The sequence below is a fragment of the Lonchura striata genome, chromosome 2 (genome assembly GCF_050655825.1).
Source record: "Lonchura striata isolate lonStrDom1 chromosome 2, ASM5065582v1, whole genome shotgun sequence".
NCBI classification, from domain to species: domain Eukaryota; kingdom Metazoa; phylum Chordata; class Aves; order Passeriformes; family Estrildidae; genus Lonchura; species Lonchura striata.
Window position 1 is genome coordinate 13,650,872 of NC_140704.1, and position 21,667 is coordinate 13,672,538.

Sequence of the window (21,667 nt, forward strand, 5' to 3'; positions counted from 1 at the left end):
TATGCTGCTGAACAGACAAGTCCAGTACACACCCCAGCTTGGTGATTTAGTTGGTTTTTATCTGTGTGTATTCTTGCCACAAAGGCTTTATCTGTTCTCAAAAACCCCAATCCAGTGAAGATAGCCACACACATGGCCTTATAATTTTAAATTCCAGATGGTTTGAAGCAGAAACAAATTATATATACTTATTTTTCCCTTTATCTCTTAATTTATAATTGAGAAGTTATATTTACATACTTGGAAATGCTTCTTCTCTGTCCTTTGTCCTGGTGACGAGTCTGTTTTCCTTTGAGAGTTACACTGAAATACTTGTGCACAACTGTCCAGCTGATAGTGGTTTTTAAGAATCATAGAAGGATCTTTTTTAAAGCAAAAAGCTATAAATTATATCTAAATACAAATAACTTCAGTTGGCAATGGAGAGCCTCTGGGAGCTCAGCTTGGCAAAGCCAGTCCATTTCCCAAGAGTGTTGTGTGGTAAAAAATACGCTTCCTATTTGGGCAAGAACAGATCAGAAAATATAGGAGTGTGGGGAGAAAAATACCTGTCTTACTTGATTTCCTAGTGTGTTAAAAATTATAATGGCAACTGGTCTGCACCCAGCTGAAGGCAAGCGCAGTTGGGAAATGTGGGCAAAATTAAGACATACAAAGACCTCTTAGGGAGAGCTTTGTGTCCTCTCTCAGTAGTGTTCTCTGCATGGGCTTCAAACAGCACACAAGAAATTACACACACACACTCCTCTGCCATCCCAGCTCCAAGTACGTAATTGTAGCCAGGCAGATTATTGTCGTTTTTCTGATGCTTCAGGACATCCTGGTGGTGACAGGTGAGATTAAATCGCAGTAGTGGGCACAATTAGTAAACTAAGCATTGTTCATCAGGCTTTTAGGAGCCTGATTTTCTGCTTTCTGTTAAATAGATTGCTACCTCTCAGAGGTTTGTGGTGCTGTCTTCTTGTAAGATAGGGACAAAGTATTTTAAAGAATGATCTTATATATTGTTACTTTTAATGTCAACTGTTTCAATATATTTTTTGAAAGGGTACATTTGTGAAAACCAGGACACCTATTTAGCTGTAAAGGAATAAGAAATCTTCCTATACCATTAATAAGAACACATAGCTGTTTCAGTTTTGATTTCTAGATATTGTTTTCTGCATATGGTCTTTGTTTCCATTATGTGGGAACATGAAATTGTTAGCTGCAGAACACTGAATGATACTACTTAAACTAATGGTTTTCTCAGTTTTTCCTTTGTGCATTTTAGGAGTCATTTTATGTAATAAACAGAATGTGAATGGCTGCATTCTTGCTGCCTTTGTAATGTACTCTTGCTTCCAGTCTTAGTGCTGATGTTCACTTAGCAAATATTTAACTTCTATTGCTGAGGATTAGAAAATGTGGTGCTCATGAGCTTAAATTACAAGTACCTTTATAATCATACTCAAGTTGAAGAGTTAAATGGGTGTAGACAGGAAACAGGAGATCTGACTTGCTTAGACTTGAGCTGAGTGATGCAATATTTAAATGAAGAAATTATAAATCAGGTTTAGCGTTACTTCTATCCTTGTATTCAATGAACTGAACTTGCTGGTTCTTCTGCATGAACTAGTGACAAAGGCATCTACGCAGCTTTTTCAAAATAATTGTACTTTGCTAACTTACACATTGGTGGAGCAGTGAAGCTAATGAGTTCTCTATCACCACTTGTTTTTCTGTCTAAATGCATTGCAGATTTGGAGAGTGCAGTACCCTTTTACACAATCATAGAAGTGAAAGAATATAAATGTAACTTCGTTTTATTGACAAAATATGAAAATCCGATTCTACTATACAACAACAGCATCAGGTCTGACGAAATGGTAATTCTGAAGCAGGTTTCTTGAAAAACTTGTGGGAGATGTAAAAAATTGTTTTGTAGTTTTTTTCCTTTTTTCTTTTTTTTACAGAAACTTGACTTTTATAAACTTGATTTACTTAGCATTTTCATTTTTTCTGTTTAATAACTTGAAGACATTTTCCTTTTGACTTGTGTAAGCACCCTGTTGCAGGTGCCCTGCACAGATCGCTGTGGGTAAGTGTTGGTGGCCGTCTCTCATTTTTGGCATCTTACTTGAGAGCCCTGCACTGCCACCCAGAGAGGGTGATCCCAAAGGTGTTCAGGTGTCCTGAAGGAGTGACTGGACTACTTCGCCCCACAGACAAAGTTATGTCAACTCCAGTAAGCTCTGGAAATAGCCGATTTCCACTTTAGGAGCTGGTCTAAGCCAAAACAGTGTATTTGACTGCTTCAGAAAATGTTTCAGGACTGTACTACTGCTATTGCGTAGGGAATTGTGAATATCTGTTTACTGGCTGAGATTGAGAAATGCAACTTGACCAAGCCATGAATACAGGTGCACTTGTAACATCCATGTAGGAGTATTTAAATTCCAGTCTGCATCAACTCTGGTTCAGTTTCTTTCGTATTTAGCAGACAATGTATACGAGCTGACTCTAGTACAACATTATGTTCATTTTAAACAGATCACAGAATAGGAATTTAAATGTGAACATTTATGCAGTTTGGTTTTTTCATGTTGTTTGGTTGAATAATACATAGAAATAATTGCTAAAACTTGGAACCATAAATGGCTGTGGATTTTAATAACTTGGTAAAATCACTAGTTTCAATGTTCTTTACTTTTTTTTTTTTTTTTTTGGTTTCTTTCCCCCCCCCCAGTATGGTGTAACTAATCTCTGTACAATGTGAGTACTCCCTTCCCTCCTAGACCTCTCTTCCCTCCCAAACCTCCCCCACCAAATCCTTGATTTATACAAAACATGTAATAGAGTAGAAGGGCCTCAAGAGAAGACTGTTCTTATATTTGGAGAGGGCTTTAATGAAAAGTTGCATTGTTATTTCGTATTTACTTACCAAATCCCGCCAGAGTAAATTCTTGCCAAACTTGTTTTATATATTTCTTGTCTGGTCTTGCTCACGTATTGTTTTGTATCAGGACCTTGTCTGACAGGAAAAGCAACCAGAGCAGTTCAAGCTATGGCAGTACTAATAGGTGATGCAGTAAAAATGAAGTCTATCTAAAACTTCTTATGCAATATTGAGAAACTTTTAAAGGAAGTAATTAGTAGAAGCAGCTTATGTATCAAAGCTATTTTTAAGTAGATTGTGCATGCTGAAATAGCACAATAGTTATTTAGAAATGGGTGTTTCTGCTGTTGATTCTGTAATTGTGAATGTTTTTTTTTACATTTGCCTTGGAGGTAGGAAACAGTTGAGGTAGGAAGCAAAAAAAAAACCAAGGATACATGGATGCATGGATATTGAAGTTGTAGTTTCAGCTTGGGTGCTGTTTGTTTTGATGGATGTAGTCAGGTCACTGAGCCAGTATTGCAGTTAACCTGTTTTTAATGTTTCCATTCTTTGGTAAGAAGATTAATTGTTGCAAAGAAAAATGGTGAGTTGAGTGATGTCTGAGGGATCAGCCTCTCTTAAAGCCCAAACTAAGTTTTCCATCTGTGATTTTGCAGTGAAGAGTGGTTTATGGCTCAATTCTATCTTAGCTTTGAGAGGGAGAATCTTAGCAGAGGAAACCTGAGTCAAGTCCTTCAGGAGTGCAAGGTGCTTCACAGCTTGTCTGATTGTGTCTTCTAAGTCTTGGTCTTTGAAAATGTATTTCAGTCTTTCGTGTAGATATGAGAGGCAGAGGAGACTTTTTTAATGGGCTGGAGGATGAGGAAATATATTTTTTCCTTTTAATCTGAGAGCAGAGTTTGCAAAGACTTCCCTTGGATCATGTTTGTTAAGAAATGTTGAGACATTTCTGGTGTACACAGGTGACTTTGTCCAGCTGTGTCCTAGTGTTTGCATTATGTACCATTTTTACAAAGCAGATTTGTGTATTAACTAGCTATGTAGGCACGTCTGTATGCATGACAGTGTGTATAATGTAATGTCTTTTTTAATTATTCCCAAATCTTTACTTTTAAAAAATGTATGCTAAGTTATCTCCTGTAATATGCTACAACAGAAAGTCTATTTAGAGAAAACCCACATACTAGAAATCCAGTTAATTGTATAATAAGTGCTTGCTTAGAAGAAATGGAAGGTAATGATATTTAATACTTAGAGAAATCAGAGAAAAAAGTCTGTAATTTAATTTTTGAAATGACTAGCCTAATGACCATAAAATGTAATTCTGAAATCTGATCGTCTGATGATGATGACTTGCAGCAGTGTTTAAGGAGGATGTACTTATACAAACAATGAAGTAAGTTTCATAGTACCAAATATCTCCAAATTCATTGACCTATGCATATATATCATATGCAAATACATAGAGATCTAGGATATCAAAGCCAAGATGAATATCTGCTTATGTTTCTTTGTGCAGCATGTTCTGTCAGGATTTAAATATGTATATGGATTTAGAGGAATTCTGGTAGTCCCATTTCTTACCCTGTTCTATCTTTGAGAAATCAAAATATTTTCAAACCTTTTAGGGTGGAGCTTATTTATTTATTTATGACTTCTGTTTTTAGTGTGGGTGGGTTTTGTTCAGTACAAGTTTGGCTTTGGCTTGATGTTTGTATTATTTTTGTTTGTTCATTTTGTCACTTCTAGACACCATACCTAAAAAAGCTCATGCTAATTGCTATTTTTAGGAAGTCAGGAACTTTACAAGTTGATGCAATTTTGATGGTCCTCCCGGCAGAAGCTTTGTGCAGCCATGCCTTCTCAGAGAAATGCAAGGGAGCTCTTTTACTGTGAGACACTGAGCAGCAGCCCGGGGCGTTGGGGGGTGTATTTGAGAAGCAGGATTATGTAGCATGATCAGGCCAGGTGTTTACAGAGCAACTTTCCCCCATTAGGAAACAAATCCTTTAAGAATAGCATGTCAAGTACTAGCCAGCACTTGGGTCATATGCTGGAGACACTTTGTGGACCCAACCTTACTCCCTGTGCTTCCTTTGCTATCAAAAATAGTAATAAAGATTATAAAGGCAGTCTTCCCAGTTACTGCTAGACACCTGTATAAACACAAAGCCACACACACATATTTGTATGCATATATGTGTGTGTATATGTATCTGTGTGTATATATAATTTTTTTATTTCATATGTGGAAAGTGTTCTTAGTATAAGTTTTAGGTATCCCATTTGCCACCTCTAGCAAAGGACATGTAGAAAGCTTTTTGATGGTGTTTAAATGTTGGTTTATGCCTTTTATAGCTGTTCTGTAAAACCCTCACACCTTTTACAGCTGCATGTAACCTTTTGTGCCTGTTGACCACTGTCTGGCATACTTTATTTTGAGGACAGTGTATTTTCCTTTTATGGAAGGAATATGGGGAGTATGATGTGCAGTAATATTTGGAATATGTCAAAGTCCTATGTGTCAATGATGGGATTGTGACTCATTCAGACCTGATAGAAGAGGGAAGACTACGTATCTAGTCTGAGACAATTTAAGAAAAGAACTTAGGCTTTGCATCTCAATTTACATCTATTTACAGAAATATGACCTAAATAGATATTTGATGTCAAGAATTTGTGGGACTGCGGTGCTGACTATATGGTGGAATAACATTTTCATGTTGGCATGTGATAATCTAATAGTATTTTCTTCTTCTTTTGTGCAGGATCCAAACTACTGGATACAAGTCCATCGACTAGAGCACGGGGATGGTGGGATCTTGGATCTGGATGACATTCTTTGTGATGTAGCTGATGACAAAGACCGTGTAAGTACATATGGCTACAAGAGCAGCATGGCACAAACTGCACATCAGCACATCAGTGGTGTGTGTTTCCTGCACATGTCCCAGAGTGGGAGCCAACACAGAGATTTTAGATATTTTTTATGTAGTTTGCCTGACAGATGTGAGAAATTGATTACTGTCAGGCTTTTTCTTTTAATTGAAATAATGGGTTTTCCATCCTTTAACCAGTTCAAATAGGAAAAGAAGGCTGCAAGGATGAAAATACCCCAAACAGTGGAAAATTAATGCGCCAAAAAAAAAAAAAAAAAAAAGCATCTGTAAGTTGATGTTGTAGCTTTGTGTTACCAGTTGAATATTTGCAAAATACCATGCTGGTTTTAAACTGTTGAGTGTTGGTTTTTTAATTCAAAAATCGTTTTTGGAGGAATTGCTAGTTACACAGAACTTGAGACAATAATTATACATTGCTGAGCCTTGAGTGCTTTTTTTCTTTTTTAAGTAGAGATTTAGATCACAGTCAACTCAGAGGCCTTTTGTTTATTGGCTGTTTGAAGTTATAGATACAAGTACATGTGGGTAAGAAACTGTGGCAAACTGTAAAGTCATGTAAATATTTGACTTTTCTCTGGAAAGCTGAAGCTCTTGAAAGCATCTGAGCCTTATACAGACTTCAGTCTGGAAAAATGTTTCAGGAACACATTCCTTCACAGACAGTATCCTTAATTGCCTCTGTTGGAACAGGCGCTGTCAAGGCTCCTGAAAACTGGCCAAATGATGACTCTTAGGCTAATTTTTCAGAAATAGATACTTTGCCTGAAGTTATTTCTTGTGACAAAACTTAATTGACATGGTTATTTTAACCAGGACTTTACAAGGAAAAATTATGTGAGGAGTCTTGGGACATGAAGACTCCTCACTGTCTGAAATGTTGGGATTACTCAAGCTGTATAGAGTAACAGTGCTGAGTTTTCAGGAATTTCTTCTGTAAAAATAGTGCCCGGATAAGATTTCATGAAAAGCTAATTAAAGCCTCTAGTTGGTTATCTCATATTGAAGTGTTCAGCTGTGTGATTAGTTTAGCTTTTGCTTACAGGCCTCAGGGAGGACAGTGCAACTTGTCACTAAATATATTTATATATATACACACACACAGAGACTTTCTTGAAAAATGTACTTCTTAGCTCCTCATGTGCTTTTCCCCTGAGAAGTTTGAATTCTGGTGACTTTAAGACCTTATTCTTTGGCTATTACCCTGCCTTACTGTCTTCAAGTGGGGTAATTCCTTACAGTGAAACTCTGTGGGTGTTTTTATGTGCATGACTAATAGCTGAAAAACTCTGACTGCAATTGAAGCAAACAAAGTCATTATTACAATATTGTTTTTGTGTATAGATGGACAAGATACTTAGCAATTAGTAGTATTTACCTCTGCATTCCCCAAGCTCATCTCTACTGATGGCACCTATGTGATAAATTTCCTTTTTTTAAAGAACCTTACACCATTGATTAGGAAGGTGCAATATAAACATGCACTGTGCTATACTGGTTTATATCCTTGAATTAGTCATTGTCACTTGACCTTCACGTTTGGATCTTTTCAAGTATTTTGGTCATTAGTCATTGGTTTTTAGTTTCCTGTAGTGTGTTTTACAGCTGATCTTCCTGGTTCCCTTTAGTTTTGGGTTGTTACTTTGCCCCCATAGCAAGTGTATCAACTGGTTTTGTGTTGCTAGAACCTAATACAGATCTCATTATTTGTGATGTTTGGAATATATCTCCAGTTAGGGATATTTTGTATCTTATCTGTACAGTTAAGCGTATCTTGTAAAAAAGCATTTAAACAGATGGTGTCTAAACATGTAATTAAATGATTACTGAAGTCTGTAGGATTAACTGTGCTTAAAATCAAACATTTGCCTATATCTCTCTTTTTTTAAAATTGGGACAAAAATGTCTAGGATATTGGAAAACGGAACACTTAATGTTTTAGTGTTCATTTTTACAAGGAACTTCCTTACATTCTTGAAGAGTTGTTATGTTACTTAGTACCTGAAATCTGTATTTTTAAAATCGGTTTGTTTTTACCATGGTTCTTTAGACTTAAGGATCAATGATAAATGTGATTTTTGTCTTTGGTGGTGCTTTTATGTCTTACTGCTATAATTGTGCAGTGTCACATCAGCACAATACAGAATGCAGAGCAGCTAAGGACCACTTGTCCTTTTGATGGATTTACTGCTCTGCATAGTCAACTGCTGTAGTAAAATAAAACACTTAAGTGGTGTGAAGAATATATTTACTCCTGTTCCACTGTCTCCATGGAGAAAATGTTCTGTCCTATCTGTCCTATAACAAAGACCCTTAGAGCAGCTGTTCTGAATGGAATGAGAGAAGTATCTTTGATGGCATCCTTCATATTAAAATGCAGCATGCTAGGGTGACTTTATTTAGCTTCTTCTGTCCCTATATTTTGTTATTCTCTTGTCACTTGCTAAAACAGAATGGATGAGTAAGGGTTAGCCAGTTGCTTTCTGGAATAATTTGTGATGCTCAGTGATGTTCCTCCTTAAAAAAAAAAAAAAAAAAAGGAATAAAACATGAAACAAGCTACATGGAAAAACTGATTTTGCTAAGCTGTTTGTTCCTTTGTTCCTTGTTCTGAAACAGCTTTACTTAAGCCCTTTAACATAGTTCATTGAGAAAGGGCATAAAATACTCTAACTTAGCCAGCATAAGTTATGGACATTTATATTACACATATCACTGAATGTGAAGTTGCTTAATACAGTAATGGTAATAACCTTATAATCAAAAAAATCAAGAATGCTCATTTGAGTAACATTTTTTAGAATACTTTTAATAATTTATTGAAATGTATTTTTTTCCAGATTTTACTATGGAAATATGGATCGTTTTCAGTGGAAACATATCAGTGTTTTATACAGTTATATATCTCTATGCATACATGAATAGAAATGGGCAGACTTGTTACTGTTTTTGAAAAATATTTGGCTACACAAAACAAGATCCTATTTTTAGCTAGCATTTAGTCATCTGTGTAACCTATTTTCATTTTTTAAAAAATACAGGTTTCCTGTGCATTTAGTGATTAGACCAATATTTTAAAGATAGGTTACTAACCTGTTTTGTTCAGATTTATGTAATTTGCAAAAGTAGCCCTCTGTATGAAGACTCTCAAAAAACATATGTCGTCTTGGTAAGTTTCCAACTTGATGATAGCATACTTGATGACCTCAGATCAGTTTTTAGTAGGCAGACATTCTCAGAAGCAAAAAAAACCCAAATAAACCCAACTGCAGAAAAAACCCAGATCCCAACCATTCTTACCTGTGTTTTCTTCTGCTAGACTGAGGCACATAGACACTTTGGTAATTCTTACACTTTGGGTGTAATATGGAAGTGCTTATTCTGAGATCTCAGAGACCCTTGTTTGTTCATGAAAAAATATTGAGAAAACTGTGGTGTAATCTCATGAAAAAAAAAAGCAACCAACGAACCCAAAGTATGTGTATGACTATAACTTGCTCCAATTTGAATTCTCAGTGAAATAGTATTTTGAACAACTTGAAAAAAGTTTTGTTTGCAATTACATGTAATTTTTTTATGAATAGAAATGCTCAGACTGTTGCTCAGTGGAAAGCTTTAGAGATCAAGATGTTTATATTTGGTGTAGCTCTAGTGTTGAAAAATCAGAGATTTTTTCTTCCTGAGAGAGCAACAAGGATCTGCCATTAACAGCCACTGGTTGTGGTGATCAGCTGAGCAAATAGGGCTACTTTGAATCAATGTAGGTATGAAACTAATGTCAATTATTCCTAAGTTTATTTGCTCCAATATGCTTATTTTTTGCCAAATTAGTTTGGGATTAACAACATGTAAATCCTAAATGCCTTGGCATTTTATGAATTCCATTATCACTGATAAATTCAGCACTGGTTCTTAAAAATAACCACAATAATTTGGTATATACTTAGATTTACAGCCTAGCTTTATTTCTCTAAACTAAGGCAGGCATGGGCTTTCTTTGCTTGACTTAACATTTTCAAATATTCAGTCGGCTCTTCACCCTGCATAATTCATGCTTCTGCCCACTGAGTGCAGCAATAAAAACCAGAGGAATATGGTTTGGTCTTGTCTGCAGTGAAGTCTTGTGCTTCCCACAGTGTTTGTGTGTGTGTGGTGCTCTATCTGGGCCAGGTCACTGGAAGTTCAAGGTGATGTTGGTGCTTAGTGCTGCTTAGACAATCTTTGAACCTCCCAGAAAGACACACAAGAAGTTGCTTGTTTGAGTGGAATACTTCTGGTGAGAATGGGATGGAGATTAATTTCATGGATCTGTCCTGAAGTGGAATTTGTAAACATTCATGAGCTAGAGTTAACTGTGTTAAGTAAGCAAACTGCAGCTGAAATTCAGTGAAATCAATTGTGCTTCGTTTTTATCTGCTTTTAAGAGACCTACAGAGATTCTATGAATATTATTATGAAGTTAGTGCCTGCTTGCTTGAAGTGTGAGTACTTCTAGTGGGAAAAAGTCATTGAGCAGCTTCTTCACATAATGTGAAGGCATATTAGGACCTTTTCCCTGTGTAGTGGAAAGGAAATGAACTTTTGGTTTTTGTGTTAAAACAGATGGTCAATTCTAAATAATACTGTTGTTTTGTTTACTTCCTCTTGGAAAGCTCTGTTGAGTTAGAGAGGCATGTGATACACAAAATGTGGTTTGGAAAGGATGACTGTATTTTGTTTGTACCAAATGTTAACTGGAAGGCTACACAGAAATAAGGCTATTTTGAGCAAGTGCATTATAATGTTAAGGTTAAAGGCTAGCTAGGGACTGAAGGGCTGTGATTACAGTGTCCTGCTGTTATTGATTCTTGCTGTCTCACTCTTATTTTTTGGGCCAGTTATGCAAGACCCCATTTTTGTAGTAAATTCAGGGTAGGCCAGTGACAGCAGGATGCTGTTAGAAAGAATGAAATTCTGGTAACCCTGTGCCTGTTCATTCACTCAAAGTCTTAAAAAGCTTTTGAAGTCAATGGAACCTGTGCAGATAAAGTTGTTGTATCTTTAGATTTCTATCATTACATAATCAGAATATTCAAAGTAGTGTTGTTTATTCTAAATTTTGGGTGTCTCTGCCTCATTTAAGCAAACTTGCAGTGGAATTTACATGTGATTTCTCTTTGATTCTGCAAGTTAAGAATTTAACCCTAAAAGCATAAGTAGAGAATAACAACTTTTTGTGCTTCTTGTTTCTGCCATTAAAAGATTAACTCCCTGGAGTGAATGAAGAAGCATCTTTTCCAGGGCCCATGCAGCAAATCTGACAGCAAAACCTTAAAATGCCCAAAAACAATTACTCAGAAATATGATTCACAGTATTTACCATATCATGATTGGTATACCCTTTTTTCCTCTCAAAACCTTTCTATCAAATTAATCTCCAACTATTGCCATGATTATCTTCTGCCCCACTCTGCAGCTTCTCTCTTCTTGTTCTGTGTATTCATTCCCAGTATCCCAGGAAAACAGATGACCTTGAAACAATTTGTTGTTACTCACAAGTGACTTGGCAAAACACATTTTGAGCATAAGGCATTCCTTTCTTGTAACAGCTTAAAATAACTGCTTGAGCCACCAAGCTTGGGAAAGTATTGATAGTGGGAAAGAAACCCATCATATAACAACCCCATGATTATTTTCTGTTAAAAAATTTCAGTTTTTGAACAATGGGCTCTTGATGTCATCTATTGTTTGGCAGTGATTTTTTTTTTTAATTACACTTTTAGAGATTGACATTTTGTATTACTGAAATTCTGAAAAATTGGTAAAGACAGAATGTGTCCATTTAAACCAGGTGTTTTTGCATTAACACTATTGAGTCAATGCTGGGATGGCCACATGATGATTTTTAGGTCTGTTTTTCTGATGAATCTAAAGAAGAAAACAAAGTATTCACACAGCCTTTATTCCCAGCTGCTATTTAATGAAAACATATTTGAAAATAACATACTCAAAATATAAATACTACCTTCAGTCAAAGAATAGAATTTAAATGCTTGCAGTGTTTCTAATAGGGAACTAAGTTTTAATTTCACAGTATTTGTGGATGAGACAAATATTCATGTATACATGGAAGTGAGGAAACAAATGTCATAATACATGGATATTGGAATGTGCATTTTTCTGTCCCTCAGAGATACTAGATGTAAGTAAATTTTGTCTCCTAACTGTAGTTCTTAGTTGTTCACCTCTTTCAGCACTGTTCTTCAAATTGCTAATCTCATCATCACTTAGTTTTTTCTAGCTATGTGGTGACAGCATTTCCATTCATGATTTGCTGTGTATTTTGAGATAAATTGAAATATTGCAATTCCTTTCCCGTAATGCTGAAACAGTGGTATTGATGCACTAAGAACTCACACATAGGAGAGCACTGATATTTATAAATCCATAAATCAGTTTCCATGGAGATCTGAAGAGCTGCAGGTAAATCTGACATCTGAAAATGGAATATTTTGGTAAAAACTGTTCTCTGAGGAATTGTTTTCTGAGCAGGCCCATGCATGAATATGATATGCTGGGGAAGATTGTGACAGTACTGTCAAGAAAGTAATATCTCCCAATATTATGCCTGTATTCTCAGCAGAAAGACAAACCTGAGCAACAGTGACTGGGTTAGTACAGTCAAAAAACCACACAGACTTGGCATGGAACAAGAGGAAGGATTTTATGGATGTGTAACTGGTTAGAAGATGGAAAATAGAGCATGTATTGTTCAATATATTTGCAATTGTTCTGAAAGAAGAGAAGGGAGATTTGAATACTGGAGTGACATATTCCATTATTGTATGTGAAACCACACATGGATGGTGAAGGCTGGTCATGAAAAACTGCAGAAGCATCCAGGGAGGAGACAAGAACATGGTGGATGTAATATCATTTTGGCAAAGGTGCTTTTGGAGAGAGACTGCTTTAACTGAATACACAAACTAATGAGTTCTGAGCTAGCTCTTACGTTTGGGACAATGTTTCTGATTTTGCAATAGACCTCTGGACACGATGGCATACGTGCAGGTACATAACCAGGTCTCAGAAGGCTTCCAGCAGTTTGCCCTGTCTCTGCCTCTCCCCAGTATTTTCATCCTGGTCCTACTGCTTAGCTCACGGGGGCTCTGGAAGATTTGTTCACTCAAGGGGCAGAAGACTCTTCCTTGCAAAACTAACTGAGTATTTCTCTGCTATTTCATGAATATTGTAAGTTTACCAAAGGACCTTTCAAGCTGAGAAGGAAAGTGAGAGGATTTTGCATCTGGGAATGGTTGAGGTATGTATGAAGGAAGAAGAGGAAGAATGGGAACATGACTGGGCTGAGACCTTGCTTTTCAGTGGTGGCCATGGAGCTGCTGGAGTGATCTCAGTGCTGCAGCAAGGGGTGGTGGGATCTCTGTGCTGTGTGTGCTGGTGGTGAGCCCTCTGCTTCTTCCAGCACCAAACCAAGCAACCAAATATGGTTTTGTAGAAATCGCAAAGAGCACAGAGCAAATGCCAACACTGACTGCAGGTACAGATTAGTGTCCTCCACCAGCAATGTCTAAATGGACCAGGATCTCAGCCTTGAAAAGACGTAAGAAGCAAACCATAGATGGCTGTAGAATCAGAGGTGGTGTTGAGAAGTGTTTTTTTTTTGTTTTTTTACAATGCAATGAAACGGTCATAATAGTAGCTGTCTGCAAAAGGTTTTCCAGCTTTCCTTGACCTTAATTTTCATCAGAATACCTGTGATGGTTATCAAATGCCGTAGATACTTCACAAAGTTTTGGAGGATATGTTTTTTATTGAGATGTCATTTGCAAGCACATAATGCTGAATTCTCTGCTTATTTTAACTCTTCAAAAAGATGATGCTTGTAAATCATGGAAACTGGTAATTTAAGTAGGATTTCAGTTTGTGACAAAAAGTTTCTTCAATCTAAACTTTGAAAACCACAGACTGTGTTGAAATGATGGTGGTCTCAGTGTCAAATATTAGTAACACTGAAGGTCAGTATGTGGCTATAGATAAGGACTACTACAGTATTGTAAACACATCACAATTAAGAGAGACTTTGTGCTAAAAATATTTAATAATGGATCTTTTTCTATGTCTTGTAATAATTAAAGATTCACTGGTTAGGTATAGTTGTAGATAATATAAAGCTGTGCTTTATCATCCTTCACAGTATAAATCTCCACAAAAATGTGCAGTGACTGTAGAATTAGGCCATTATGGCTAATAAATACTTAACATTCTGATAGTTTTTGGTTAATTTTAGGAATATCACTGTGTCCTAGAGGTATATTATTCATCCTACAACAAAGGAAGAAGTTGCAGGAAGGATTGGTTATGGGGATTCATTAACTCTACTCTCTTACTCCTTGATATCAGCAAGTCTTAAAAGAAATGCTGTTCCAACTTCACAGATATTTCCTAATAGAGGTAGTGATACTCATACACCAGAGGGCTGTCCCATATTAGAGCTTAATTATAATAATGGATAATCCTGCAACTATAAATTATTCATATTTGTTTTGTACGCAAAGTAGCATAATGAATAAAATAAGGAAAAGTTTCTAGAAAAGACTCTGGTCAATGCTCAAGTTTGTCAAAAGGTAGTTTTCCTCCTTGTCTTTCAATATGGATTAAATGATTTGTAGAGCTTGGCCCTTTGGACGTGTTTTGTTTAATGGAAATCAGTAGCAATAACTCTTGGAGCTCTACACCCTTGTAGAGTTCCTTGACTAATACCTTATGCAAGAGAAACATTCCTACCTAAACACAGTCCTGGTACAAAAGTTGCAATCTCAGCTGATATGATTCCCACACTGTCACTAGGATGAGACTTCATTACCCTCTTATCCATTGATACCAACAGGTCTTAAGAGACTGTTGTAACTCCATGGTTATTTCCAAGGAAGGACAGTAAGGTTCAGAGTCAGCTACTTTATTTTTCAGTTGACTTAGAAGTTGAAGTATCTCCTAGGTTTGTGATGTGAATAGTCTTACTGACAAGGAGAGAATAGGGAGTAATTAAATTAGATTAAAATAGGGCCCCTAATGCATTTAATGGGGAAGTTACTTCATGCTGAAGGTTTCTTCAGAGAGGTCCTTGGATCCGAAGAGAGGAAAATAATGCTGTCATTTTTGGGGGAACTTTCACCAGTCTGACTTTTCAGTTGACTTCCCAGCAGTAGCTCAGAGAGGAAGGAGTTAAGAAGATGCTTTGAACCTGAAGTCTTCTGCTTCATCCCCACACCCTGTTGGTGTACTTCCACACCCTGTTGGTGTGCAGGGAACTACCTCCCGTTCACCTTTAGCGTGCTCAGCAGGATAGTCACTACATTTTCAGATTAGCATCACCGCTGAAGCCTGTGTGAGTTTAAACAGCAGGAAGGAGTTCTGCCTGCTCCTCAGTGACATCCAGCATTGCAGGACCATCGGCTTCTTTCATTTTTACAACCTGTTGGAAGAACTGAAACTGTTCTTCTGTGGGCTCCATTCCTTACAGGGTGCTAGATTTACTGTAGGATTGAGGACTGTTTAATACAAGCTTGGTGAGAACTTGATGCTACTGAGTTTTTGCTTTCTTGGGATGCTGTTTACTTGAAGATAACCATACTTTGGATGAAATGGCAGACACACCTAAGAGGAAAATTACAAAGAAGTCGTCGTCTTTTTCATATGATCGCCGGAGAGATTCAGTGAAAGTTAGGAGACAGTCCAAGTCTCTTAGCTTTAAGTCTGCTACACTGGGTGCTCAGAAAAGGCAGGCACAGAAAAAGCAGGTTTGTATTTGGATATTCCTCAAAAAAATTTCTTGCCTTCTAAATTTTTGTGGATTTGTAAATCTTGCTGTGTTAGTATGAAGCGGAAAGCAATCCCTGCTGCCTTGCAATCTGTGTTTCTTTAGATATGTTATACATACAAGCTCGTGTGCAAGTAAAACTGGATTTTTTTTTTTTTCTGTAATATTTCTTAAGAGCTAGATAGGTTTATGATGTTAATTTTATGCTGAGAAAAGTCTGCATCTTTTCTGCTTTTAAGGCGTGATTTATAAGTTCTGTTTCATCTCAAGGAATTGCTCCTATAGTGCAATATGTGTCCTGTGAGCTTTGGTAGTGTTGTGCTGAAAAACATGATGGATGCTGAAGCTTTTGAAATTATTATTCAGATTACAGCTGTTCCACTGCTCTTCATTGTTATTATTTTTTTTTTAATGTTGAAATGTACTAGACTGAGAGCTTTAGGGAGTGAAATATCTTACTTATTCCAGAACAGGTAATGCAAGTCAACAGAAGCACCTGTTCTGGTGAGACCAGTTCTTGGGTTAGAAGGCAGTTTAATGCCTTGGCAGTGCTGCTCTGCCATAGTAAAAGACTTTCATACACATACACGTTCATATTTCTTTTTATTTTGTTGCTGGGATCTAATTAATGAAATTTCTCCGAAGAGAAGATGCAGTGTGAATTGTCGTAAATGGAATAAAAAGTGAGTTAGTTCATGAAATATCTTTGTATACTGATCCCTAAAATTTAATCTGATATGGAAGGAGTACGGGATCATTGACTCTGATTCACCTCTTGCTCTGCACTTGTGTGCACCTTCTTGAAAAGTTTAAATTAACTTTATAGGGAATTTTTAATTAGCTGTGTACAACTTAAAATGGTTAACACTTTGCAAATAGTGTTTCTTCAAATGTTTTGAAATAGACTAGATTTTCAGTAACACCAAAGAGAATTTCTTGCAAGCAAGTAGTTTTCAGATCCTGACCATTCCAACTGCATCTAAATTTTGAGGGCATATATCCATTCAGATTTAAGAGAATGTAAGTTATTGTGTCTCAAACGTTGGTATGAGATTAAAGTGTAAACTTTGGTATGTGTGTGGGATCATATTTGGTTTTATTGCTATTTCTCTTGTTCTTGGAATGTTAAAATGTCTGTTTACATAGCAAGAAATTCACTAGTAAAATATTAGAATATTCCAGTTTATCATGATTCTTCAGTGTTAAATATAGGAAGCTAAAGATGTTTTTCTTAAATTGAAGTTTCAAAAGTTCAAATGAGGAAATATTTGAAGAAATGAGGAAAATCTTCAAAAATGCTGCAAGCTCTGACAATCCTGCTGCACCCCCACCCATTATTTGATGTGTTTTTTAGAAGTCAGTTTTATGAAAATGTAAAATACTAAATGACATCTGTTAACATTCAAGTTCATTGAATCTTTTGGGGAACTAGGCTACTCACGTTAATTTCAGAATTACATTTGTGGGTGCAAATCATTGAGTACCCCTGTATTTTGATTTTAACAGACAATAAGGTTCTTAAGTCCACACATCTTTTGGATGTCTGCCATGGTTACTGTGTGACCTCTAGTGGTTAATGAAAAATATGCTCAATTACTGAATTCAGGCTGTTGCTTGAACAAGTCCCGAATGTGTATTTTTGTTGGTTTAATTATTTGATCTTCTAAATTCTATTTTTATTGAAAAGAAAGAAGCATCATCTGCTTTAGCTAAATCTTTTATGGTGTCACTTCCAGAAAAAGTGCTTTTCTAAAAATTCTTATTGATAGGGATGTATGTCTGAACTCTGTTACTCATAGATGCAGAATTATGGGAGTAGTTTTAAGAGACTTTCACTACTTAGGGGTTACAATATGTTATTGGGTGATACATCTGAAATGAAGCACTCTTAACCAAGGTCCATTTTTATAACTTTTGTGTGTTGGAAAGATCTAAATAAGGGCTTTTCTGACTCAAGAACATATTTTTTCCCCTTCTAAATGCTCCAGTTAACCGTAAGAAAAGTTTTTCCTACAAGCTAGGTCTTGTTTCAGTCTTCAGATCATTATAATTAAGTGAGACAGAACCATTCTTACCTCCTCCCTGCCCTCTCCCTCTTCCCACAAGGGCAGCCACTTCTATGTGTATTGGAAATGATGTTGAACACAAAGCACAACTGCATTTGTTACTGCTGAACTTTAAAAATTATGGGTTTGGAGTTACCAGAATCTGATCAGTTTTCAAGCAGCCAGACCTAGCTGTGCTCAGCACAGTGGCACTGGTGGTCACACAGACTCCTTCCAGGATGGGTTACTGCCTGAACAGAAAGTCAGTTACAGCACCAGGAGAAATGTTATTAAAAATGCTTTTCTTTATTGATTTAGTTTCTTTCTAATTTTTTTAAAAAACATTTTTGTAATAAATGTTTGACATCTGAGAATATTTAAAACTATGCTTTGGTCTTTGCTGTTTTAGGAGACAATAGTAGACTTTACTGCTCACAATATATGTGGTTTTACTTGGGTGGTTTCCTGGAGAAACAATACTCTGCTTCTGCTTATACAGGCAGGCAAGCCAAAATTATTTTTTAAATGTTTTGGTAGATTGATATCAGTCAAAGTCTCTCAAAATCACAGTATGTTGCAAAATCTTTTTCTGCCTCCTTGGCATTAGTATCACTGACCTCCTTTTTTTTGCAGTTTAATTTATTTTTTTTTTTGTGGTAAAGTTTAATTTTGACCTCCCTGCTAATGAAAACTATTAAATTACTGGTAAAATTGTAATAAGAATCTGAGAACATTTTTAACAAAAATTTTTTTACATTTTCTGAATTACAGTGATGTAAGAAAATGTTAAGGCAAATTGCTGCGTATCTCTTGCTGTTCTGTGGAGTTTTCAGTTAGCTTAGCTAACTTACTGGAAATGGAAAATCATGAAGTGTTCAAACCCAACAATATTAAATGTCCTATCTGATGTAGCAATGAACTTTGTTCAAGATAATCTTCTCATCAAATTATTTATTAGTACAGATCACTTTATTATTCTGTTGTTTTCCCATGGCTTATCTGTTCTGAGGTAGAAAATCTGATGGTAATTACATTCACTGGCTGCTGATATTGTCATATTGGTTGATCTGGATAGAAATCACATTCCAGAAATATGTAGGCTGGTCTTCTTAGGTGTACAAGTATTATGCAACACAATGTGTGAAATATTTGATAGTTTTAAGAGAAGTGGTTGTCTCTTGTGTTTTGAATGAAGAACAAAGTCAGTTGCATGAAGTATAAATAAGTAGAAATTTGAGAGCAAAATCCTTATGTGCAGGGGACCATAAAAAATAGATTCAGTTTTATTTTTAGCCGTTTTGTGAGTGCCTTTCAATTCTTATTTCTCTTTGTCATTGCCAGCTGACTGATTACTGGGACATGGGCTGGAGCCTCAGTGGTTTAATTAAGATCTGAAACTGTTTTCCTCATAACTACTTATGTGTTGCATACAGCATTTTGGAGCCTGGCAAAATTCCATGCTTATACAGGGCTTGCATAGACTGCTGATTTGTGGTTTATTCACTAATATTCCTATTTTTCTTCCATGGAATGCTACAGAATTGAGACAACAAACTTTTTTTTCCCTTTTCTTTTAAGCGCTATAATTCCTGAACCATGTGGGATTCACTGCCTGCTATCTCAGATGGAAGGCAATACATACAAAGAGGGTGTTGTTAGAAAATCTTCCAGTCCCTGTGTTTAAATATGACTCAGTTAATAGAAGCATTCCAGATCCCTTGTTATGAGCATCTGAGAGCAGGCAAAGGCCTATGAGTTACACTTGCTGCTGTCTTATTAGGAAGAAATACTGAGTGGAAGAATGGCACTGGTAAGGTTGGTGATGTGAGAGAAGGGAGTTGCCCAAAAGGGTTATGGTTTTTCACATCAATATGTAGTAGATGTGCCAGGACCAGGACTATTGGTGTGTGACAGGTCTGGTGAGCAAAAAGCTATAGCACCAGCTACCAGCAAATGGTTTGTAATCACTAAAGATAACTAAACAGTAAAAAAAAAAATTAATCTCATTTAATCTTCAGATGTTATTTTTGAAAGCCATGATCTGTGATTGCTTTTCATCTAGTGATTTTCTTCCTGTCTTTTGCAAGAGTTTGTTTTGAATTCTCTGGGAAATCTTGAATGCCTTCTTAGAGGAGAGGGAAATCACCTTTAAGTGTGAGCCTGAGGATTTGTTGTGAAAAATCTGATTCTATTTTTTTTAAAATGAAACCAGACAAGCGTGTAAAGAGGAAAAGCATGTGATATGTGTAACAGAGCGCTGGGAGATAAGAGTGTCTAGGTTCCTCTGGCAGCTGGGTTGTTAGTAGAAAGTTTGCCTAGCAAAATTCCTTCCCTGTGGAGCCTGGCAAGCTGTTAACCATGGTGGTTAGCTGTTATTACTAAAGCTGTGGTCGCAGCAGGGTGAGGTGGGTTGTAGCTGGTGAAGTAGGCTCACCTTCAGCTAAACAGAGTAAAATTGAAGCAGAGTGGAATGATAGCGAGAGGTTTGGCCATGGTGAGTCTCAAATTCATGTTTTCCTTTTCTTCCTGAGGCTTGTTCATGGAGATTGTGGTAGATGTGTGTGTTGGAGTGCTCCCTACAGCAGTGTAAATCATCGTGCCTTGATGGCATTTGCTGTGGTGGTGTTGGTTGGTGTTCTCCTTGCTACTGATTTCCAGTGCACTGAGAGGAGTTGTCTTCTTCCAGAGTTGTGGGTTCCTTCTCTTGGTGCCTTGTCCTGGAAGTTATTATGGTATTGCACACCATCCCAAGAAATATTTTGTTTTGTTATAGTGTTAAAATAACACCATCTTGACAGGAGGTTTTCAAATTCAGTTGGTGATTTCTTTAATGCAAGCAAAATACTAGGCTTTATTTTGACAGTTTAGGGGTTCATCTGATTTAAATTGAGCTGTTGCTTTTAATTCTGTTTGAGTAATTGTTGTTATAGCTCATGTAAAAGCTGACATGATTTTTGGTTCCTGATAGTGTGGCTTTGTGGCAGATTTTAGCTGATCTAAGACTGTGGTGGTGCTGCAGATGAGTGTGACTTCCCACCTTCCCTGGCCATGGCTGTGCTTCCCATCTCTCCCTGGCTTCAGCACTGGCAATTGTAGGTTGCAACAAATGGGGTCAATGTGCTGATTATTCTGCCAGAAAAAAGGGAGAGAGGAGAAAGGGTAATACAATGGCCTCTGCTGCAAGGAGCAGTCTGGTGCTGCCAGCAGAGCTCTGGATATTACAGGAGAGAATGAGTCTCCCTTAGCAAAGCTGGGTGAAAAAGGCATTCAGAGTCCAGCCCTGCTAGCCAAGGGAGCACAATGGCCAACTGGCCATTCCACTCCAGTGCGTGATATTACCTGTGCCTAGAGAGGAGGTGCAAAAGAAGGCAGGTCCTTGTTCTTGCCTTGTGGGCACTTTGCTTGTGCCTACAAAGGGCTGGTGGTGTCCCACAGAATACTGGGTTAAGTTTGGCCAAATGCAGTGTGCTGAGCTGGTGGGTTCTGAGTGTACTCACCAAACTTCTCCCAGCTGCAAATACTCAGCCTGCCTCGACTGAATGCTTTTGATCTGCTGTTGCAGTGTAGGCACTGAGGAGAGTAAGAAACAGAACATAGTCACAGAGCTGTAGTGGCTGAGGCTGGAAGGGACCTCTGGAAGCATCAAGTCCAAGTCCTTGCTGCAAACAGGTCCTGCACAGTCTGGATGTGAGCATCTACAGGGCTGCAGATTGCATAGCCTCACTGTGCACCTGTTTCAGTGTTTGCTGACAAGGTGAAAAATTGCTTCCAAAGCATCATCTGACTTCCTGGTGTTGCAATTAGTGTGACTGTTGCATCTCCTCCCAGTTCTGGGTTGCCTCTCAGAAGATCCCAGCTCTGTTTTCTTTCTTCCCACCCACTAGGTCACAGATGACAGCAACAATCTTCTCTTTTAGCCTCCTCTTTAAACTGATTCAGCCCAGCTTTCTTGGCATCTCCTTGCAGTTCCTGTGGTTCAGTCTCCACTGTGCTGGTGACTGTGACAGGACATTCCAGCTACCCTCCT

General features: G+C 37.2%; 1 protein-coding gene across 23 annotated transcripts in view; it reads left to right on the forward strand.

The window, feature by feature from the left end:
- PARD3 (par-3 family cell polarity regulator) overlaps positions 1-21,667 on the forward strand; it is a 441,179-nt gene that overhangs the window by 41,897 nt on the left and 377,615 nt on the right. For 20 of the 23 annotated variants that reach the window (XM_021542937.3, XM_085564036.1, XM_085564095.1 and 17 more), the window contains exon 2: positions 5,650-5,751. In XM_021542937.3, the coding sequence (XP_021398612.2) occupies positions 5,650-5,751 (102 nt within the window). Of the gene's footprint in view, positions 1-5,649; positions 5,752-13,612; positions 15,576-21,667 lie in introns of those variants that run through there. The other 3 variants (XM_085564132.1, XM_085564058.1, XM_085564121.1) reach the window with 3 other exon arrangements.